Genomic DNA, 22,827 nt, shown 5'->3' with positions numbered 1-22,827 from the left:
CTAACAGCAAAATCTGTAGTGTTCCTAACAACACCAAACCCTGAAGTACTTCTAACAGCAACAGAGCTTCCAAAGCCCTACACACAGCAATGCTTCCAAACCAAGAGGGAAAAGCAGGGGAACCACAAGGGAAAAGCAGGAAAGCTAAACACACAAACACCAGTGCACACTGCACTAACACTAACCTGGACCTTAGCAAAAGCAAGCAGGGAAACTAGACACAAAGTCAGAAGTGCACACTGCACCACCCTAACTAAAGCAAACACCACCGTTGCAAAGGCCCTGAAGGAAACAACACCACTTCCTTATCAAGGCCCTCCCTGATGATGTCACATTCCCTAGCCCCAGGCAACAGCACACTGACCCAGAGAGGCCCAACCCACACCAATGCAAAACCGTGAAGCACTTGAAGCCAGTACACCCAAAGAGAGGTAGAGCTAACTCAGTCCACCCACACAGCTGTGGTAAAGTGAAACAATTAGAGTCATGCTGCTGGAAGCTGCCAGCACAGAGAGAGAGAGAACCAGCTGCTCAGAAAGGACAAACAAAAGAAACAGAAGCCAGCTAAACTGACCACCAGGAAAAAGGTAAGTTTGAGAGGTTCCAATCATAACACATGGAAAAGAAAATAAGATACCTTTTTTTATTGGACATAATTTAATACATTTCTTGATTAGCTTTTGAAGGTTGCCCTTCTTCGTCAGATAGGAAATAAGCAAATGTGGTTATTTTATTTTATTTTATTGAAATTTACAATTGAATCCTAGGTATATCACTTGTTCAGAAATACAGAAACAAACTTAACCATGTTCAAGGAAATCAAATATTTACAATTGGCAAATATGTCATTTCCTTACAAAGTCCACAGTATTGTAGACAGGAGAACAGATGGAAATTAAAGAGAGAAAAGCAAAAATAAAATACTATTCTCTCTAACAATTATCGAGTAAGCTAAGTTAGAATCATAGTAAGTTTGTACCTGGGGCAATGAAGAGTTAGGTGACATGTCCATGGTCACAAGGAGCTGCAGTGGGAATGAAACCCAGTTCACCAGGTTCTCAGCCCATCGCACTATCCATTAGGCTACTCCTCTCCACAGGAACATAGGTTCCTTTTCATGAACTGTCACTGACATGGGAGAACTGATAAGACAGTGGATGGTTGGGGGGCGGGGATAGTGCTGGGCAGACTTGTACGGTCTGTGCCAGAGCCGGTGGTGGGAGGCGGGACTGGTGGTTGGGAGGCGGGGATAGTGCTGGGCAGACTTATACGGTCTGTGCCAGAGCCGGTGGTGGGAGGCAGGGATAGCGCTGGGCAGACTTATACGGTCTGTGCCAGAGCCGGTGGTGGGAGGCGGGGCTGGTGGTTGGGAGGCGGGGATAGTGCTGGGCAGACTTATACGGTCTGTGCCCTGAAGAACACAGGTACAAATCAAAGTAGGGTATACACAAAAATTAGCACATATGAGTTATCTTGTTGGGCAGACTGGATGGACCGTGCAGGTTTTTTCTGCCGTCATCTACTATGTTACTATGTATCTGCAAAAAATGGGCTTTTTAAAAATGGGACGGGAAAAGGGCTTACAGCGAAACAAACCAACGCACACCTAAAACCGGCCTGAGCCCTTAACACCACCCATTGATCTAATGGTAAGGTCTCATGCTCTAAACATCAACTGCCGATTACCATCGGAAAGGCCACATGTGGGAGGAAATAAATAAATCATCCAGGCGTTATGGATGCGCGGCAAAATCTGAAATTACCGCCAAGAATCAAGTGCAAGAATCAAGAGAAAGTTATAAGAAATTTTGAAAGTGATTATAAGGAAAATAGAGAGGGGTGCTAGCAATATGCTCACTAGCGAATTTGTACTCAAGGATCAGGGTGGGGATAAAATAGGATTATTTAGATGATTCAGCCAAGATAAAATAGGATTACTTAGATGATTCAACTGGTGAAACACTGCAGCAAGTTGATAAGGATAGGACACAGTAACAACCTTGATAAGCTGGAAAATCAGATTGCTTGGAGACTTAGAGGGGCATTTTCAATATGACGTCTAAGTCTGAATTTGGACGTTTTACACAAAACATCCAGTGGAGGAGTGGCCTAGTGGTTAGAGCACTGGGCTCAAAATCCAGAGGTGGCCAGTTCAAATCCCACTGCTGCTCCTTGTGATCTTGGGCAAGTCACTTAACCCTCCATTGCCTCAGGTACAAACTTAGATTGTGAGCCCTCCTGGGACTGAGAAATATCTAGAGTACCTGAATGTAACTCACCTTGAGCTACTACTGAAGTAGGTGTGAGCAAAAAATCCAAAGAAATAATCCAGAACAGGAAAGAAGGTCATTTTCAAAAAAGAAAAACATCTATCTTTTTTTTTTTTTTTCCGAAAATACTATGGACGTTTTGTATTTTGAACATTTTGTATTTGGACGTTTTGTGATATGGATGTTTTATTTTTTGGTCTATTTTCAAACAAAAAATGTCCAAATGCAAACTGTCCAAAATATAGGAGGAGTGGCTTAATGGTTAGTGCAGTGGGCTTTGCTCCTGGCAACATGGGTTCAATTCCCACTGCAGCTCCTTGTGATTTTGGACAAGTCAGATGCACAAGGGGCATTTTGGGATATGACATCTAAGTCTGAATATGGATGTTTTTCGTAAAATGTCCAAAATCAGAAAAGGAAAGGTCATTATCTACAAAAAAAACGTCTATCTTTTCCTTTTGAAAATGCTGTTTGGAAAAATGTTTTGTGATTTGGATGTTTTATTTTTTGGTCCATTTTCAAACAAAAACATCCAAATGCAAAACGTACAAAATACACAAGAAAATCCACATTAGAGTGAAACCATTCATATATTTTAAGTGTGATAAAAGCTTTGGTTGTAATGTAAATCTCAAAGTGCATCAGAATGTCCACACAGGAGAGAAACCATTTGCATGTAGAGAGTCTGGTAAAAGCTTTGGTCAGAAGGTAAACCTCACAATACACCAGAGAATACACACAGGAGTAAAACCATTTACATGTCCTGAGTGTGGTAAAAGCTTTGGTTGGAAAGAAAGCCTCACACGGCATCAGAGAATCCACACAGGGATGAAACCATTTACATGCACTGAGGAGGTAAAAGCTTCAGGTGCATTGGGATAGGTAATTAGGGAATGTACACTCTTGCTGTGAAGTTTGGAAAAATAGCACTCTGGTATTTAGATATATGTAATGAGACCTCCTTTTCATCTATAGATCTGAATTCAAAGCCCAAATCTACTGGTAAACAATAGACACAAGGCTTAGATGTTATTAAAAAAAATAGAAAGCTTGGCATCAGGTTAGAATAGTGGAAACATGACATCCCAAGAAAGCAATAGGGCATCCTTGGGGCACTGCAGTGGACTTTATAAAATGCTCCCAAGGACACATCTCACCATTGCTCCCTTACCTTGTCTGCTGAGCCCCCCTAAATCCACCCAAAACCCACTACCCCCAACTGTACACCACTACCATAGCCCTCATAGGTGAAGGGCGCACCAATTTGTGGGTTTCTGGCGGGTTTTGGAGGGCTCACAGGTTCCTCCACAAGAGTAACAAGTAGGTGGAGGTAGAAGCCTGGGTCCACCTGTCTGCAGTGCACTGCACCACCACTAGACTACTCCAGGGACCTGCATGCTATTCTAATGGACCTGAGTATAACATCTGAGGCTGGCATAGAGGCTGGTAATGTTTTCAATCAAATTATTTTGGGGTGGGAGGGGGATAGTGACCACTGGGGGAGTAAGGGGTGATGATCTCAGATTCCCTCCAGTGGTCATCTGGTCATTTGGGGCATCACGTGTGGAGTAGAGCAGTAGCCTAGTGGTTAGTTCCGCAGACTGTGATCGTGGGGAAGTGGGTTCAATTCCCACTACAGCTTTCATTATAAAAACAGGTCTAGCTGAAAACATCTACTTTTTAGTCCTGGATGTTTTTATTTTGTTCCATTATGGCTGAAAAACGTCTAAGTCTTAGGAAAGCCCAAGTCCCGCCTTGAACACACTCCTGGCACGCCCTCTTGAGGTTTGGATGTACTTTTGACGGACTTCAGAGAAAAACATCTAAAAAGATGTTTTGAAAATACTGATTTGGACGTTTTTGTGAGAAAAACGTCCACATGCAGACTTACGTCATTTTTTGGACGTTTTTCTCTTTTGAAAATGAGCCTGATAGTCCACACAAGGCCCACTGCTGAAGAGAAGAGTTATTGGGTCAGCAATGGAAGATCATACTTATATTTTAGTTTTATTTTCCTCCTTTTTTTTGAGTGGATAAAAACTGATTAAATTGCTGGAAATATCCTGTAGTCTGAGGAAGTGGTAATGTCTCATACCTAGAGGAGGAGAAAGAAATGTGGTGTTCTCTTTCTTTTAAAAATAAATTATTTGTAGCATAATTTTAATAACAATCAATTAAAAGAAACATGTACAGAAGAGAGAGGTACAGGTAGATAATTCCATATATTTTCCAAGGTGATGGTTGTGGTAGTGACTGCTTTACGCAGGGAGCAGATTCTGGTGCACTGCTACTGGACAACTAGTTAATTTTGACAAAGTTGTTCTGGGAGAGTGAGGTAGCCAAAGATTGTATTGACCAGTTCCTGTAGGAATTGGGATAGGTGGCCAACTCATCCAAGAGCAAGCTATAGCTGTTGCAGTCCATAGCCTACTTCAGGGTGCTTTTGACATTCTACAAGGGCAAGTGTTCCTTATTGAAGATAAAGCCACAAAGTTGAGGTCTCAGATCAAGGGCTTTCTTGGTAGTGCAAGCCTACAACTTGGGATTATCTCCAGGTGCTGGGATTTATGGCAGTGACTCTAGAGGTGGTGCTGTTGACCAGGGTCCACATGTGCCTCTTGCAGAAGTTCTTGCTGTCTTGCTGGACACTACAGACTTAAACCCTGGTAACATGTAGATGCCTGATGTTTGAGACAAGGAGAAGCTTGGTGTGATGACTTCAAGGTACCAATCTGGAGAAGCAAATAAGCCTGGAGATGCCAGAGTGGGCAGTGGTGATGATGGATCCCATTCTAAAGGACTGGGGAGAGCATTGTTTGCGAGAAATGGCTCAGGGTACTAGTTGGCAGAGGAAGCTATTTAGGTGTAGTTTGGCATCGTTTGGACGTGTGACGTTGTTATCTTCAGATAAATTCAGAACTTCACTAGTCAGATCATTTGTGCTCTTTGGAGGCCCTAGGAAAGGGAAGCAGCTTTAAGGACAACTATGACCTGCTGGGTAAAAGAGGTTGTTGTAGTGGCATATATTGTATGAGGCTGTAATGTTGCTTTGGTGCTGAAGGCGCATTCCACAAAGGGGCAGGCTGCCTATTGAGTGGAGCCTGGCCTTATTTCTCCACTGAAAATTTGTAAGGTGGCTACTTAGTTGTTATTTCTTTCCTTTGTGTGACACTATTGCCTAGATGTTTAGGCTCAGTAAGATGCAAATTTTGGGGGGGCAGGTGCTGGCTGCAGGATTGTCTGGATGCTTGTAAAGAATACTACTTTGGTTCTTATACTTTGGATTGGTCTGGAGAAATGCTAAGGAAGGAGAAATCAGATCTTACCTGCTAATTTAATCCCTTCAGACCAGTCAAGAACCTACCTAAAGAAATATTTAATGGATCAACAGGCTGTTCTGCTTTTATTATGTGGAGTTGATAGACTTGCAGGCTTATTTTCGAAAGAGAAGGATGCCTATCTTTCGACACAAATCGGGAGATGAGCGTCCTTCTCCCAGGGTCACCCAAATCGGCATAATTGAAAGCCGATTTTGGGCGTCCTCAACTGCTTTCCGTCGCGGGGATGACCAAAGTTCCCGGGGGTGTGTCGGAAGCATAGTGAAGGCGGGACTGGGGCGTGAACACATGGGCGTCCTCAGCCGATAATGGAAAAAAGAAGGGCGTCCCTGACAAGCACTTGGCCGACTACTTGGTCCATTTTTTTCTTGCGACCAAGCCTCAAAAAGGTGCCCGAACTGACCAGTTGACCACCGGAGGGAATCGGGGGATGACCTCCCCTTACTCCCTCAGTGGTCACTAACCTCTTCCCACCCTCAAAATGTTTTTTAAAAATATTTGTTGCCAGCCTCAAATGTCATACCCAGCTCCCTGACAGCAGTATGTAGGTCCATGGAGCAGTTTTAGTGGGTGCAGTGCACTTCAGGCAGGCGGACCCAGGCCCATCCCCCCACCACCTGTTACACTTGTGGTGGTAAATGTGAGCCCTTCAAAACCCACTGTACCCACATTTAGGTGCCCCCCTTCACCCCTTAGGTCTAGGTAGTGTTGTACAGTTAGTGTTGTACAGTTGTGGGGAGTGGGTTTTGGGGGGCTCAGCACCCAAGGTATGGGAATTATGCACCTGGGAGCAATTTGTGAAGTCCACTGCAGTGCTCCCTAGGGTGCCTGGTTGGCGTCCTGGCATGTCAGGGGGACCAGTGCAATACAAATGCTGGCTCCTCCCACGACCAAATGGCTTGGATTTGGTCGTTTCTGAGATGGGCGTCCTCGGTTTCCATTATCGCTGAAAACCGGGGACAACCATCTCTAAGGATGACCATCTCTTAAGGTCGACCTAAATGTTGAGATTTGGGCGTCCCCGACTGTATTATCGAAACGAAAGATGGATGTCCATCTTGTTTCGATAATGCGGGTTTCCCCCGCCTCTTCGCGAGGACGTCCTGTGAGGACGCCCTCAGGAAAACTAGGGCGCCCCATTTGATTATGCCCCTCTTGTTCTCCACTGTAAAGTGGAGAGTTGTTGCTAGTTTGTATGTTGTGAGTTTATCTCTTGTTGAATTGGGGGGTTAGTCATTAAGTTATTAGAGGTTTGACAATCTTGCTTCAGTATGACAATACTGACTGGCTGGGGGTTACACAGGTATTTATAGGGTTTGAAGCCATTAGTTCTCAATCTCCATCTGCTGGTAGGAGTGCGTATATCCATATGTCTGGGTTGGTCTGGAGGGACTAAAAGAAAGAAAATTGGATGGTAAGATCTTATTTTCTCCTTCTTATGCACTATTTATAAGTTTGACACCTGTTGTTCATATCTTTTTGGACTCCAGAATTGAACACAGTACTTGAGATACAGCTAATATTATAGAGTGACGTTGAACCTTTTATTTTGTACTGGTTATGCTTTTCCTTATGTGGTGCATTTTCCTGGCCCCTGCTTGTCACCTTGTTTTGTTACTTTGCAGTCAAGTGAACCCTTAGAGCTTTGTCTTTTTGATGCAAATTATTATCTCATGCCCATCATGTTCTGCCTCCTAGGATTTCTGTGCCCCAGATGCAACACTGCACTACTTTTCATCTAAAGTTTTGAAACCATACAGGTCTTTGGGTCCCTTTTACAAAGCCGCGTAAGTGTCTGTGCATGCCCAACATGCGCCAAAATGAAGTTACCACCCGGCTACCTCATGGCTCTTGCGGTAATTTCATTATTGGGACGTGTCCGATACTCGTGGCCAAAAAATAATTTTTATTTTCGGACGCGCGTATGGGATGTACGCCAAGTGGCATTTGACGCACGTAGGTCATTAAGGTTACCGTGTGAGACTTTACCGCTAGGTCAATGGCTAGCAGTAAGGTTGCAGACCCAAAATGGACGCGTGGCAATTTTGATTTTACTGCACGTCCATTTTTGGCAAAAATTTTTAAAAAGGCTTTTTTTTACAGGCACACTGAAAAATGGATCGGTGCATACCCAAAACCTGCTCCTACACTACTGCAAGCCATTTTTCAGTGCACCTTAGTAAAAGGACCCCATATTTAGATGTTTGTAACTTTATTGCATGCCCCCCTACTCCTAGTATTTTTGGAAAGAGTAAACAAGTGATTCATGTCTATCTGTCCCACTCCACTCATTATTTTATAGACCTCTATCATATCTCCCCTTAGCTTTTCTCCAAGCTGAAGAGCCCTAGACACTTTAGCCTTTCCCCATAGGGAAGTCGTCCCATCCCCCTTACCTTTTTTGTCATCCTTCTCTTTACCTTTTCTAATTCTACTATATCTTTTTTGAGATGTGGTGACAAGAATTGCACAGTATTCGAGGTGTGGTCGCACCATGGAGCGATACAAAGACATTATAACAGCCTCATATTTTTCCATTCCCTAATAATACCTAACATTCTTATTTGCTTTCTTAGCCGCCACCGCACACTGAGCAGAAGGTTTCAACATATCAACAATGACACCTAGATCCTTTTCCTGGTCGGTGGCTCCAAATGTGAAACCTTGCATCACATAACTATAGTTCGGGTTTCTTTCTCTTTCCCACATTCATCACTTTGCACTTGCTAACATTAAACGTCATCTGCCACTTGAATGCCCAGTTTCCCAGTCAATTTTTGGTGTCTAGCAGCCCCGCGTTTAAGTCTCTGAATAGATTCAGTACATAACACAAAGTTTAAGAACAGATCCAGTACATAACACTGAGTTGAGTTCAGAGGACTAGTATTCTAGTTATTTATGCATGTATGTGATCATACATGCATATTAATAAAGATAATCTGGCTATACATGATTCTGTAAGTACCTGCATATCTATGGTTGCTGGTGTGTATTTATATGGGTGGAATCTGGGAAGAGCACACCCTTATGCGCGTGACCTATAGAATATTATAAATTATGCATATATTTCCTGAGGCAGTGCCCGAGTGTTTAAATGAGTTTTAGGCTGCCATAAGTGCTCATGCCTAAATATTTCTGCCTGTAGAAGTATTCTGTAAAGGAAATTTGGTGCCTACTTTCCTTTATAGAATAGACCCTGTGACAAAACAGTGGGTTTTAAGCCTGTAAACTGTATTATTTCTTGACATGTATTTCTCTAGTTTGACCAGCAGGTGGTGCATGTTTATGTTTAAAACTGTTATAGAAAAGACTGTTCCTTCTTTAGTTAGCAGGCAGAGAAGAAGTAACTTGCAGTGATGTGGCCAACTACTTTAAAAAAAATGTTGTTCTGGGCTCTGATTGGCCCAGGAGCTCAAATTCTGTATGGAAATACTGGATTTTGTTATATTCTATAGCCTGTGAGCAGCTATATTTCCTGTACTCTCCAGGCACTATTCAGGTAGTGAACAAATGTTTAGATAGTTTTATAGTTAATCCATATTCAGTTACCTGTTATTGTTTGCTGATTGCACCTTTTCTATTTCACTGTTCTAATTTTTCATTACAAGAAACCTTTTTTTGTTTATTGCCTCTACTTGTCTGGGCTAAGAATCCTGGTGGTTTGTGTGTTGGGTTTGTGAGTGCTTTCTAGGAACTGTGGGACCACTGGGAGTGTGGCCCCAGTAACCTAGAAATCACTGGGGAATACCTTGAGAGTGGGAGACTTGCCCAGAGGCATCTGGGACCCAGTTGGTGGGAGGAGGGTGCTAGTGTAGAGCACATGCCCAGGTGCAGGCAGACCTGAGCTGTGCTGGGGATAGACCCCCTAAGTAGCCGCAGGGTTAGCCCCAGGTGGGTGGCTAGGTGTTTCATGACAGACCCCAAATAGGTGATGGCTAGGTGCTTAAAAATAAGTCCCCTCTCCTTTTATAGAATTGTTCTGTAAGAGTACAGTTTCCAAAGTTATTTCCTGTGGAAAAGTGGCTCGTTTGAAAGTTACATGGGCTTTCACGATATAGTTTACTTTGGAAAATAACTGCCAAAGGTATTCATACAAGAGTGTACATTTGCCTTGCAACTAAGCAGTCTATTTATTGTTAACCCAAACTATTTTGTATGATGCTCCTTTGGGGAATGCATGTTTAGTACTCATAGTACATTCTTTTCTTCTCTGTTCAGAATAATAGATCAATCCAACAACATGGAGATTGCCTCTTTTCCAATCTATAAGGTGTTGTTTTGTGTCCGAGGCCATGATGGTACAACGGAGGGAAACTGCTTTGCTTTCACCGAGAGCTACCATGTTACAGAGGAATTCCAGATACATATTTTCTGCTGCGAGATAAAGGAAGCAGTAAGTGTGATTAGAATAATAACAGTACTTTGTTTTAGAGGAGGACAAAAATATATTTTGCAGTAAACAGTTTGGCTACTTTACAAGGTCTTGAGAAGAATGTTAAATGTAGAGAAGCAACAGTTTAGAATGTTTGGCTACTCGTTTACGGGGATTCCCACAGGTATTCATCTCTGAATTGTGCAAGGCCAGATCTCCCTTAGGTATGGCTTCTGGTGGATCTTAAGAATATCCTTTACTGGAGAAATAATGAGAAGCACTTGAGAAATTAGACCCATTTAAAGTTAGACCAGGTCAACATTCTCTTATTTTTAAAGAATAATAGCATTATAGTGAAAGAGAACACATTCAAAATATTTTAGACAAATCAATGATTACATTTTTCCTTTCTTCCAGGTCAGCAGAATTTTGTATAGCTTCTTTACTGCATTCAAACGTTCTTCCAAGCAAGCATCAGATGTGAAGGACTCTGTTCTCCCTGCGCCAGACAGTGATGTGTTTACTTTTACTGTCTCTTTGGAAGTCAAAGAAGATGACAGCAAAGGAAATTTTAGGTAAAGAAAAAATCAGCAATTTAAGAATAAGCAGGCACTTTACAAAAATGAGAGTAGTTGTTTTTATACGTGTTTGTTCTTTGATCTCCGGGTCCTTTGTGCTCCCTGAGCAGTTTGTTTTCAAATCACCTTACCTTTCTTTTTTAAGTCCCTCTCAGAAGGACTGTTAGATCTTCAGGAAGCGTGACAGACCATTGCCAGTTGTGATTCTTTGTTTCATTGAAAATGTATTACTCCATAAATGGGAAAGACATGATAGCTAATATTAGGGCCATACATCTTTCTAAATGTTCATCAGTGCTCTGATAGATCACACATATTATTCAAGTCTGTGCATTGTGCATTAAGGACCCCTGATGTGGACACATGCCAAAACATGGCCATGTCAGGTCACATCAATAAACTGGTTCCAATTATCTCCTTTTCATCGTCTTATATTTTTTTTATTTTATTTTGATTACATTTGTACCCTGTGCTTTCCCACTCATGGCAGGCTCAATGCAGCAGGCAATGGAGAGTTAAGTGACTTTCCCAGAGTCATAAGGAGCTACCTGTGCCGCAAATCGAACTCAGTTCCTCAGTTCCCCAGGACCAAAGTCCACCACCCTAACCACTAGGCCACTCCTCCACTCATATGTGGTACAGCGGAGGTTTGATGTTCTGTGTTCTGTTTTTCTCTTGAGTTATTCCATGGGTTTACACACACGGTGACAAGACAATGCCTTCAGGGGTCCTGAAAACAATGCCATTAGCACTTAGGGGTGATTTTGCCACTTATCTTGACGAAAACAAGGTGCGTTACAGGCAGAATCGCTGAAAGGGTGGACCAAGATGCGACCCTTGTGATTCTGCCTTTAATGCACCTTAATGTTTTCTTCAAGATAAGTGGCAGAATCTCCCCTGTGCGCTAGTGGTGTTGTTAATAAGACCCCTGAAGAAGGCTTTGTAGCCGAAACACGGTCTGTGTTGGGTCATTTTTACCAACGCATTTTGGGTCATTTATACCAACGCATCCTATTTTACTGTTGATGAATAAACGTTTTTATTCTGATCATCTTGCGACTTGGTGTTTTGGATCTTCCACTGTTTTCACTTGTCTGGTTTCCCTTGTGGAAGAATTGGTCTTTTTCTCCCTAATAACTTGAGGTTCCATAGATATGGCAGAATCTAATATCACTTCCAGTACTCTAGAAGTTTTCTGAACCGAAAAGGAGAAATCATCAGCTAATGGAATAGTATTTGGGACAAAACCTAAAGATTTTAGACTTACCTTATTTAGCTTTAAAATACAAGATAAAGACCAAGCTGTCATCTTATCAATACACATTTTTATCCTGAGATATGAATAATGCAAATTTTGAGAAACCAGTAACAAGATAAAAATATCATCCACATATGAAAACAAAAATTCTCCTTCCACAAGAGCCAATAAGCCTAAAGAACTCATATAGATGTTAAATAAAGGAGGTGAAATAGGAGAGTCCTGAGGAACACCGCTAGGCAGCTGCAATGAAGATATTGAGTAATTAATGGTGAATTAACACCTATTTCTCAGAAAATCATTAAATCATTGAAATACATTGTTAGTGATTCCTAATTTAGCCAATTCACACATCAACATATCATGATTAACTGTATCAAAGGCTACTGGTATATCAAAGTGCAAAAGCACCATCTGGCCTCACCTGCTGAGTACTTTCTTTACTTCAGATGTTAAATCTGTCAACAATAGCTCTGTACTATAAGACCATCTGAATCCGTACTGTGAAGAATGAAGTACATCAAAATCTTCTATGCGGTCTGATAATTGTGAACTTATTACAAACTCAAATTAATTTAGTAAGATGTGGAATGCTAGCTGTTGGCGTAAAATTAAGAACATAAGTGTTGCTGTACTGGAACAGACCGAAGGTCCATCAAGCCCAGCATCCTGTTTCCAGCAGAGGCCAATCCAGGTTACAAGTACCTGGGAAGATCCCAAAACAGTACAATACATTTTGTACTGCTTATCCTAGAAATAAGTAGTGGATTTTCCCCATCCATCTTAATAATGGCTTATGGAATTTTCTTTTAGGAAGCTATCCAAACCTGTCACGATTATGACTGTATTTCATGCCTACACTCACCTTGCCCCCGGGTGACCGGGCCCTGTGGTTGCTGGGGACTGTCTTTTCCTGTTTCCCAGACATCTTCCAGGGTCCATTTTGGTCCTGATGTTCCAGCACTCGAGACTTGCCCCAGTGTTTCTGCTGCCAAGTCTCACCTGTGACCTCATCTGTAATTGCCTTTATTAAGCTCCAGAGAATTGTCAGACTTGCCTTTGCAACAGAGGTCTTCAGATGAGCTTTCGTCTGTGAGTGCTTGTTGCAGTTCAAGCCCTGCTAGTTCTGGTCTTCTACTCTAGCTCCCTGTCTGTTTTCAGCTTTGTATCCTGTTTGTCTCTGCCCTGTTTGTCTTCAGCTCCAGTTAGCTTCTGTTCCCCTCCTGTTTGTATCTGCCCTGTCTGTCTTTGGCCCCAGTCCCCTTCCTGCTTGTCTCTGCCTTGCAAGCCTTCGGCTTTGGTTCTGACCCTGCTTGTTTGTCTTCTCCCTGGTAGTCTTTTGCTCCAGTTCCCTTCCTGCTTGTCTCTGCCCTGTTTGCTTTTTGCTCCTGTTTCTGTCAAGCCTGTTTGTATATCCTGAATCCTGCTTGAGTATCCTGGATCCTATTCCTGCCAAGCTTGTTCCAGTATACTGAATCCTGCTCCAGTCTAGCTTGCTTGAGTATTCTGAATCCAGTTCCAGTCAAACCAAGTCCGTTCCAGCATTTGGTTCCAGCCAAGCCAAGTTTGTTGCATCATTTGGGTCTAGCCAAGCCCGTTCCAGCAGTTGGTTCCAGTCAAGCCAAGCCAAGTCCGTTCTAGCAGTTGGTTCCAGTCCAGCCAAGCCTGTTCGATAGTCCTGTACCTGGTACCAGCCTGTTGGTGTTTGGCCTCACTTCTAGTTGGGTGGTTCGCCCGCTGTTGCCGGTCTCTGGCAGCGGCCCAGGGGCTCACTACTCCGGATCTTTCCTCACTGGCGTGACAGAACCTTTGTAAAACCCCACTATGCTAACTGCTTTTACCACATTCTCTGGCAATGAATTCCAGAATTTAATTACACATTGAGTGAAGAAATATTTTCTCCAATTTATTTTAAATGTACTACTTTGTAGCTTTAATGCATGCCTGCTAGTCTTAGTATTTTTGGAAAGAGTAAAAAGCAATTCACATCTGCCCATTCCACTCCACTCATTATTTTATAGACCTCTGTCATATCTTCCTGCAGAAGATCCGTAGCCGCTTTAGCCTTTCTTCATAGGGAAGCCATCCTATCCCCTTTATCATTTTCGTCGCTCTTATCTTTACCTTTTCTAATTCCACTATATCTTTTTTGAGATGTGGTGAACAGAATTGCACACAGTATTCAAGGTGCAATCACACCGTGGAGTGATACAAAGGAATTATAGCAGCCTTGTTTTTGTTTTCCATTCCTTTCCTAATAATACCTAACATTCTGTTTGCTTTCTTAGTCGCTGCCACACAGTGATCAGAGGGTTTCAACATATCATCAACGATGACACCTAGATCCCTTTACTGATCGGTGACTCCTAATGTGGAACTTTGCCTCACGTAGCAGAATCTTACCCATTTGGAGGGAACCCCCTCCCCCCAGTAGTGTCACGGTTGTGCCCCTCTTTCATGCTCTCACTCATTTCGCCACCTGGTGTCAGACCTGGTGGCTGCGATGGACTGTCTGTTTGCTGTTTCCCATGTTCCAGAAGTCATGCCGGTCTGGTCCGGATCTTCCAGACTGTCTTGGGATTTTTGGAACTTAGCAGCACCCTTACCTGGTGAACTCCCTTGTATGTTGCCTTTATTAAGCACATGGGAACTTTCAGGCTTTGCCTTGGCAACAGAGGTCTTCAGTTGTGTTCTTGTCCTTGTTGGTCTGTTGCGGTTCCTGCCCTGAAAGCTTGCTTTGCCTGTCTTTGACCCTGCTGGTTTCCTGGTTTATTCTTCTGATTGCTGCCTGCCCAAGACTCTGCTTGTTTCCTGGTTTGTTCTACTGTCTGCTGCCTGCCCAAGACTCTGCTTGCTTCCTGGTCTATTCTACTGATTGCTGCCTGCCCAAGACTCTGCTTGATTCCTGATTTACTGTTGATTGCCGCCAGCCTACAGACTCTGTGTGGTTCCTGGTTTTCCTGCTGCTTTGCTGCCTGCCGGTAAGACTCTGCTTGATTCATGGATTATTCTCCTGCTTCTGCTTAGTGCCTCTGTTCCAGTCCAGCTGCTCCAGTCCGGCCTGTGCCAAGCCTACAGACTCTGTGTGGTTCCTGGTTTTCCTGCTGCTTTGCTGCCTGCCGGTAAGACTCTGCTTGATTCATGGATTATTCTCCTGCTTCTGCTTAGTGCCTCTGTTCCAGTCCAGCTGCTCCAGTCCGGCCTGTGCCCATCTGTCTGTGGTCTGCCTTGCCTCCTGTTTGGATGATTTGCCTGCCGCTCCTCGGCAGTGACCCAAGGGCTCACTTTTCCTCACCAGCGTGACAAGTAGATAGCATACACTTTACAAACTTCACTAACCATTCAATTATTTGAATGGGAGGTTCAGCTAAAAGAACGGTCAAGAATGGAGTGTGTTGAAGAAAATTTATGTAAAACTAGTTTCACTTCAGGAATAGCTACTATTTTAAAATGAGACCAAAGCCAGAACACCTTTACTGTCATCTCCCTTGGCATCACAAAATGATTGATTAGAACTTGGTATATCCGTCAGACTGGCGTATCAATTTAATTTAATCTGAAAAAAGTTAGGACAATTGGTTGCCATTGGTTGTGTTACACTAGGTGATATCTTAGAATGAGAAGGGAAGATAAGCTCTTTTATTAGTTGAAATAATTTTCTTGAATCAGGTTGTGTAAGACTAATCTTATTTGAATAATAGGTCTTTTTTGTCTTCTGAGAATTTCTGTTTCCTTATTGCACATGCCAGATCAGTTCAATCGAGTGGGTTATTTAACACTGCCAGCAGATGGAGCCAGAGAAAACCAGCTCAGACCTGAGTTTGCTCCCCTTATAGGAGGTTGGTGCTCCTTCAGCTCCTCAATATTTCTCTGGCTGTAGCACATGGTGCAGACACGTGGCCTGGTGAGCAATGAGTAGGCTGAGTAGGTTGCTCCCAGGAAAGCTGTAAGCCCAGATTCCTGGGAGCATAGACCACGTATAGGGATGTTCCAGGCAACAGTCCTTTTGGGGCTGATTCTCTATTCCACTGGGATCAGACTGGAGGGCTAGGATTGGCAGAGGCCAGTTCATAGAACCTTGGGGTGCTAAATCCAGTGGTTCTGGGTCTCACTCTCCTGCCCCATCCATCTGATCCTTGTTGGCTTTGTGGGTGCAGTGCCCACTGTCCTCCTCCCCAACTCTTGTGAGGGGGGCCAGAGGCACATTCCCTCATTGCCAGCCAATTAAAGTTTTTGAAAGAGTTAAAAAAAAAAAAGCAAGAAAACAAAATACAAAAAGCCTTCAGTGCAGCCTCCACCTAGCCTGCCTCCTGGTCTGCTGTGATGCTGTATCTGATTGGGACTCTCTCAAGGGGTCTGTTGTGATCACTCCCCCTCTCCTTCTCTCCACTTGTTTCAAGTATGTCTGGAGAAAAAGGGAGGTGACATATTCCAAGGAAATTATAGCAGTTTGCTATTTCAACCAGTATATATGGCCTGGCCTGGTCTGGAAGTAGGTAGCAGAGCAGGCACCAGCTAGGCAAATGCCATCCACTCTCACTCCACTTGCTTCCAGTCTGTCTGGAAATAAAGGAAAGTGACATGCTGCAGCTTAGTCATAGCTTTTCAGTGTGTCAGCTGGTATTTTTGCGTAATCACAAAAGAGAGAGTAATACAGCATACAAGCATACAATATAAACAAGAAAAAGCAACACTGGGCCTTCAAGAAAGAGACAATGGCAGTCCCTTATTGTGAAAAAGACCCGACACAGGCCATGTTTCGGCGCACAAGCGCCTGCCTCAGGGGTTAAAGTGTGTCTTCACAATATATGAGCAGGAATGTTCAGACAGTCTGAATAAATTGCCAGCCACCACTAAGCGTTTGTTCAATCCTACCAGACGCAGTTTTCACACAGACAGCGTCTGGTAGGATTGAACAAACACTCAGTGGTGGCTGGCAATTTACTCAGACTGTTTGAACATTCCTGCTCATATATTGTGAAGACACACTTTGACCCCTGAGGCAGGTTGTGAGCTGGTATTTTTGGCCAGGCTTGGGAGCAGGCAAGCAAAACAGGAAACAGGTGGTCTGGCGTGAGCATCCAGGCAAAAGCGAAGCTGGAGAGGTTCTTCAGGTTGAACTGTAGACCATACAATGTGCATTGGATATGACTTGGTCAGTGCTCTTGTTTTGATGGGATCACCAGCCCTTGCGCTAAAAATACCTAAGTAAAGCATGCTGGGACATTATCTTCCTCTTTCTTTCTGACACAGAAATGGGGAGGTTCCTCAGGGCTACGTGTCTACCCTCGGGCATGCAGAGCCTTTTAGATCTTCCCTCTTCTCCCCTTTCCCTCCCATCTAGGGGAGCGATACTGGAAACAGTCTGTAGTTTTCGCTCTTACTCTCTACACAAATGAATTTTCCCATAGTTTGTTTATATTTGTTTATTCAAAAAATTTTATTTATCATCAAAATTGAACTGGCCAAGACTAGGCGATTTACAATTAAAACATATAAGAAAACTGTAAAGAACTCCATTTAAAACAGAAAAGGCATATCAATCACACTAGTAAGTGAGGGGGAGAGAAGGGAAGGGGAGAGGAGAAAAGAGAGATGCAGTGACTGCTGCTATCATCCATCTTCCATTGTTCTCATGAGGCCTCAAATGCTATTGAAAAAAGACAGCTTATTCCACAAGATGGGGGCCAAAAAGAAAAAAGCAGATGCTTGAGTGGATTCCCAATTGGCTCCTGACAAAGAAGGGAGAACCAGATGGTGGTCGTTCAATGAATGTAACAAGCGAGCAGGAATGTATGGTATAGTAAGACTGGACAGGTGGTCTAGGTTACCCTCCCAAAGAGCCCTGAACGTCAGCAGTATTACTTCAAACTGTATTCTGAAAGAAACTGGAAGCCAGTGTAAATCCTGGAAGAGTGGGGTGATATGGTCATGATGTTTAGCATTATGCAGGAACCGAGCTGCCATATTCTGGACAGATTGCAGTCTTTTTATTGCCGACTGGGGTAGTTCTGTTTGTATATTATTACAGTAGTCCATACATGAGGTTACAAAAACTGGTAGAGTGTATGAAGTGTCTCTGAAGTGAGAAAAGTATGGCCTATACAAAGTTGCCATAATGCCAGAAAACCAGATCTGAGAACTGAGAAGATCTGTTCACTTAAAGTAAGACGAGAATCAGTGGTTACTCCTGAATAAGTTAGAGACGACTGAGGAACACCAAAAAGAATAGGCTTGATGGATGGAGAGGGCACATGGTTAGAAATCCAACATGAAGCAGTGTTTTCTGTATTAAGAACCAGTCAATTGGTTTGAAGCCACTCAGCAACAGCTAGCAAACAAGATTGTGAAGGCTGGAGATTAGGAGTCATAGGGTTAGTGTGATGCAAACAAGGAAAAAAAAAGAAGTTTCTTATTGCTTACTGGAACTAACCATTATTTTCTAGCCAGCAGATTACAACTGAAATGTTACAACTTTTTTTTTTTGTAAATTAAGAACCAATTCCCCGCCACCCCCCCCCCCCCCACCAGTTATCTTACACTGTTTATAATTCCAATTATTCAACTGTTAAGGTCCTCCAATAGGGTACCCAAAGGTTCAAAAATCTCCTCGCATAATTTGAAAGGAATGCATATCTGCGATTTAAAAAAAAAAGAAAGAAAAAAAAGTCAGTTGTTGGTCACCTGTAAGGTGTTAGTAAGGGCCCAGGTTCTTCTAAATTTTAGAACAGGTCTTCTCTTTAGTTGATGTGTCCTAATAAGGGATCAATTCCAGGATAAGGCAAGGATCACTTTGGACCATATGTGTCACAAACCTGGAATATCAAACATGAAGCCAGATGTACTTACCTATGACGTGCTTATACCTCTCCTTTGAATAGCTTCAGTTTGGGCGCGTCTACACTTTGGCCGTGCCTACACTTAAGACGCGTCTACACTTAAGACGCGTCTATGCTTTGGGCGCGTCTACACTTTGGGCGCTTCTACACTTTGGCGCGCGTCCTCTGACGTTGGACGCCTTCACCTTAAAACCAGGAACTGCTCACTACCTCATTGCCTCAGCTACAACCTGTTTGGTGTCTGGTGCATTTTTCTTGTTGCTGTTCTGCCTGATCTGACTACTGCCTGGACCTGACCATTGCTGGATCGCTGCCTGACCTGACTTCTGCCTGGACCTGACCACTGCTGGATCGTTGCCTGACCTGATGGTTAATGTTTCCTTATCTTATGGGCAGGTACCAATATAGTAATTAACTCTAGCAGCTTGGCATTCAGATATATTAAACAGCCAGAACTGAACCCTTACTAAACTGTGAAATCAAATTCTTAATAGTTTCCTGTGCTATTGAATCAAAAGAATTAAACCAGCTCAGCTGTCTCTTAAGCCTAAATTAACACCTTGAAATTTCTTAGCAATATTTGGAAGGGCCTCCCTAATTTTGTTTCCTTAAGAATAAGACCAAGACGTTATTATCTTTCTCAACAAAGGAAAAATAAACTCCAAAAATAAAAATAAGGCCAAGACCTTACAGTTTGGAATTGGAATATACGTCTGCAATGCCTTTCCAGGTCCTTCTGCGGACTCTTAAATCACAAAGAAGAGTTCTTTTTGTGGAATTGGGACACCTGCAAAATCCTGCCAATTTCCATAAAACTTGCACTTAATCAACCTCTGGTTTCTGCCAAATACCTTTTAACCTATAGACTTCAAATTTAAGCTTTTTTGCTTTCTTAGGGAAAGAAAATGTGTTGACCGTGTGTGGAGGAGTAGTCTAATGGTTAGTGCAACAGCTTGACAACCTAGGGAACTGGGTTGGATTCTCACTGCAGCTACTTGTGACCCTGGGCAAGTCACTTAACCCTCCTTTGCCCCAGGTACAAAATAAGTACCTGTATATAATATGTAAACCGCTTTGATTGTAACCACAGAAAGACAGTATATCAAATTCCATCCTCTTTTACATAATGCTCTCCACAGTCCAGTTCCATTTATTTACAAGGGAATCAATTGATCCCTCATGTAGATCTAGACCCCAACATTCTACCGCCTGCCAAAAAAGCTACAGGATGTATTAGAGTTTTATAACAGATAGATGGAACAGCTTAAATATCTCTTTTCTTATTAATCTCAGCTAATTTAATAGCCATCAAAAGTAGTCACATCAGCTTCCCGGATTCAGAGCTACATCTTGGGCATCTCCTATCTGTGCCTTGCCTTTGTTATGTTCGTAGTTTTTTCTTTCCATCCCCATAGCTTTATGGCCAGCTCCTCAAGACTATCTGTCAGTTCATGTATCCCTACCTGGTGGGTTCATCATCTTTCACAGAAATGTCAAGATAAGGTTCACTTTGACTCTGGATAACTCCACTGTTTGTCTGCTCTGGTTGCATCTGCACCCATTACTATTTCTCTCTCTCTCTTCATGCCAGCCTTTTAAACTCCTTTTCCCTCCGACATAAAGGTCATCTGGCTTTATTATTCTACTTTGTATCACTGAAACTTGGCTTTGCCTGGCTGACACCGTCCTCATTGAGGCATGCCCACCCTTGATTTAATTTTCTTCAATTCTTGTGCCCCTCCAGACTAGGGGGAGGAGTAGTACTCATTTAAACCTTTCTCACTTTTTGATGTTGTTGTAATGCACTTCTCTATTGCTAGCATATCCTTTCTGGTCACTCTGTTGTACTATCCTCCTCTGTTGGCTGCCTCCCTGGGAGAACTCTCAGCATTTACTTCAGAGGTACGTATTTATTATACCCATCTGCTGCTGCTTGGAGACGTAAGTCTTGCAGTGCTGGAACTTCTCTCATGTTTTCTGGCCCTAACCACTAATATTGGACTGTCCCAGCATATTACTTTTACAACCCATAGTAAAGGATATATTCTTGATCTAGTTTTCTCACAGTCTTCTTCTTCCTTCTCTCCATCCTCCATTCTCTTGGACACTCAGTATCCTGGTCTGATCACCTTCTTCCTTCCCTCCAACAACTCCTCCTCTCTCCCTACATATACTTTTCACACTTCCTCCTGTGCTCTAGGTGTCTCTGAATATACAAAACTCCCTGCACTACTCATCTTTCTTCAGCTTTTCTCTGCTCTCTCTTTTCCTACTTCTAACTATATTCTGGGTGAGACCTCGTTTTTGGAAACAGTTGCTTACTCTCTTGAACAATTTAGGGATGCACACATTAGCCAAATTAATCTATTACATAGTTTTCTTGCAAATATTTTGAACGTTGTTTCTCCTGTTGTCACTGCCACATGAGCTCCACACAAATATGCATGCTACAGCACCTTAAAACATAAGTGCATTCTGCTGAACAGCACTGGTGAAAAAAAAGATCAGTCTCAACCCTTTGTGCTTTTTGAGTTAAATATTCTGAAATTTTCTGCTGCCCTTCACTGTACTGAACAATCTCAATACTCTAGTTGCATATCACATACAGTGTCTCCTCCTTTCATAACTCTTTCATTTTTATAAACTACTTAGAGGGGCATTTTCGAAAGGGACGTCCATGTTTTAATATGGACGTCCTCACAAAATGTCCCGATCTAGGGGCGGGGATAACCTGTATTTTCAAAACAAGATGGACGTCCATCTTTCGTTTCGAAAATACCATCAGGGGCATCCAAATCCTTAAATTTGGTCATCCCTAGATTTTGTTGTCCCTAGACTTGGTCATTTCTGATTTTCGGCGATAATGGAAACCAAGGGCGTCCATCTCAGAAACGACCAAATAAAAAAGCCCTTTGGTCATGGGAGGAGCCCACATTTGTAGTGCACTGGTTCCCCTGACATGCCAAGACACCAGCCGGGCACCCTAGGGGGCACTGCAGTGGACTTCATAAATTGCTCCCAGGTACATAGCTCCCTTACCTTGTGTGCTGAGCCCCCCAACCCCCCCCCCCCCAGAACCCACTACCCACAACTGTACACCACTACCATAGCCTTACGGGTGAAGGGGAGCACCTAGATGTGGGTACAGTGGGTTTTTGGTGGGTTTTGGAGGGCTCGCTGTTTCCTCCACAAATGTAACAGGTAGGGGGGATGGTCCTGGGTCCGCCTGCCTGCACTGCACCCACTAAAACTGCTCCAGGGACCTACATACTGCTGTCATGGACCTGAGTATGACATCTGAGGCTGGCATAGAGACTGGCAATCAATATTTTGAAAGATGTTTTTTGAGGGTGAGAGGGGGTTAGTGACCACTGGGGGAGTAAGGGGAGGTCATCCCCGATTGGTCATCTGGTCATTTCAGGCACCTTTTTGTGCCTTGGGTCGTAAGAAAAACACGACCAGGTGAAAGTCGTCCAAGTGTTCATCAGGGACGTCCTTGTTTCTTTCGATTATGGGTCAAGTACGTCCAACTGTTAGGCACACCCATGTCCCGCCTTTGCTACGCCTCTGATACGCCCCCTTGAACTTTGGCCTTCCCTGTGACGGAAAGCATTTGAGGACGTCCAAAATCGACTTTCGATTATACCGATTTGGACGACCCTGCGAGAAGGACACCCATCTTTCGACATAAATCGGAAGATTTGGACGACCCTGTGAGAAGGACGCCCATCTTCCGATTTATGTCGAAAGATGGGTGTCCTTCTCTTTTGAAAATGAGCCTGTTAGTAGCACTAATGTGCGACTGGCGATATATCAAGCCTTTGAAAATAATAGTTATTTAGACATTTAATAGAAGGTCAAAAGTGTGGCCTTTTTGATGCTCGAAGAGTAGAATAGAATTGACAGTGATAGATGAATAATCATTTAAATCAGGGGCCCTCAAATCCAGTCCTCAGGATTTCTACAATGAATATGTATGAGATCTATTTGCATTCACTGCTTCCATTTCATGCTAATAGATTTCATACATATTTATTGTGAAAATCCTGAAAACCAGGCTGGATTGTGGACCTTGAGGACTGGGTTTGAAGACCCCTGATCTAAATGGAGGTTATGGTCACCCAAAGTAATAATTTGAGGAATTTTAAAGCTTAATATGCACTAATGGAATT

The 22,827-nt window shown here is 43.1% G+C and overlaps 1 protein-coding gene across 4 annotated transcripts in view; it reads left to right on the top strand.

The window, feature by feature from the left end:
* The window catches only part of RABGAP1L (RAB GTPase activating protein 1 like), an 803,631-nt gene that overhangs the window by 117,373 nt on the left and 663,431 nt on the right, over positions 1-22,827 (top strand). For all 4 annotated transcript variants that reach the window (XM_030206422.1, XM_030206421.1, XM_030206423.1 and 1 more), the window contains 2 exons: positions 9,827-10,001; positions 10,398-10,555. In XM_030206422.1, the coding sequence (XP_030062282.1) occupies positions 9,827-10,001; positions 10,398-10,555 (333 nt within the window). The remainder of the gene's footprint in view (positions 1-9,826; positions 10,002-10,397; positions 10,556-22,827) is intronic.

This window comes from Microcaecilia unicolor, chromosome 6 (genome assembly GCF_901765095.1).
Source record: "Microcaecilia unicolor chromosome 6, aMicUni1.1, whole genome shotgun sequence".
NCBI lineage: Eukaryota > Metazoa > Chordata > Amphibia > Gymnophiona > Siphonopidae > Microcaecilia > Microcaecilia unicolor.
Note: the sequence above shows the minus strand (reverse complement) of the source record. Positions and strands in the feature narration are given on the sequence as shown.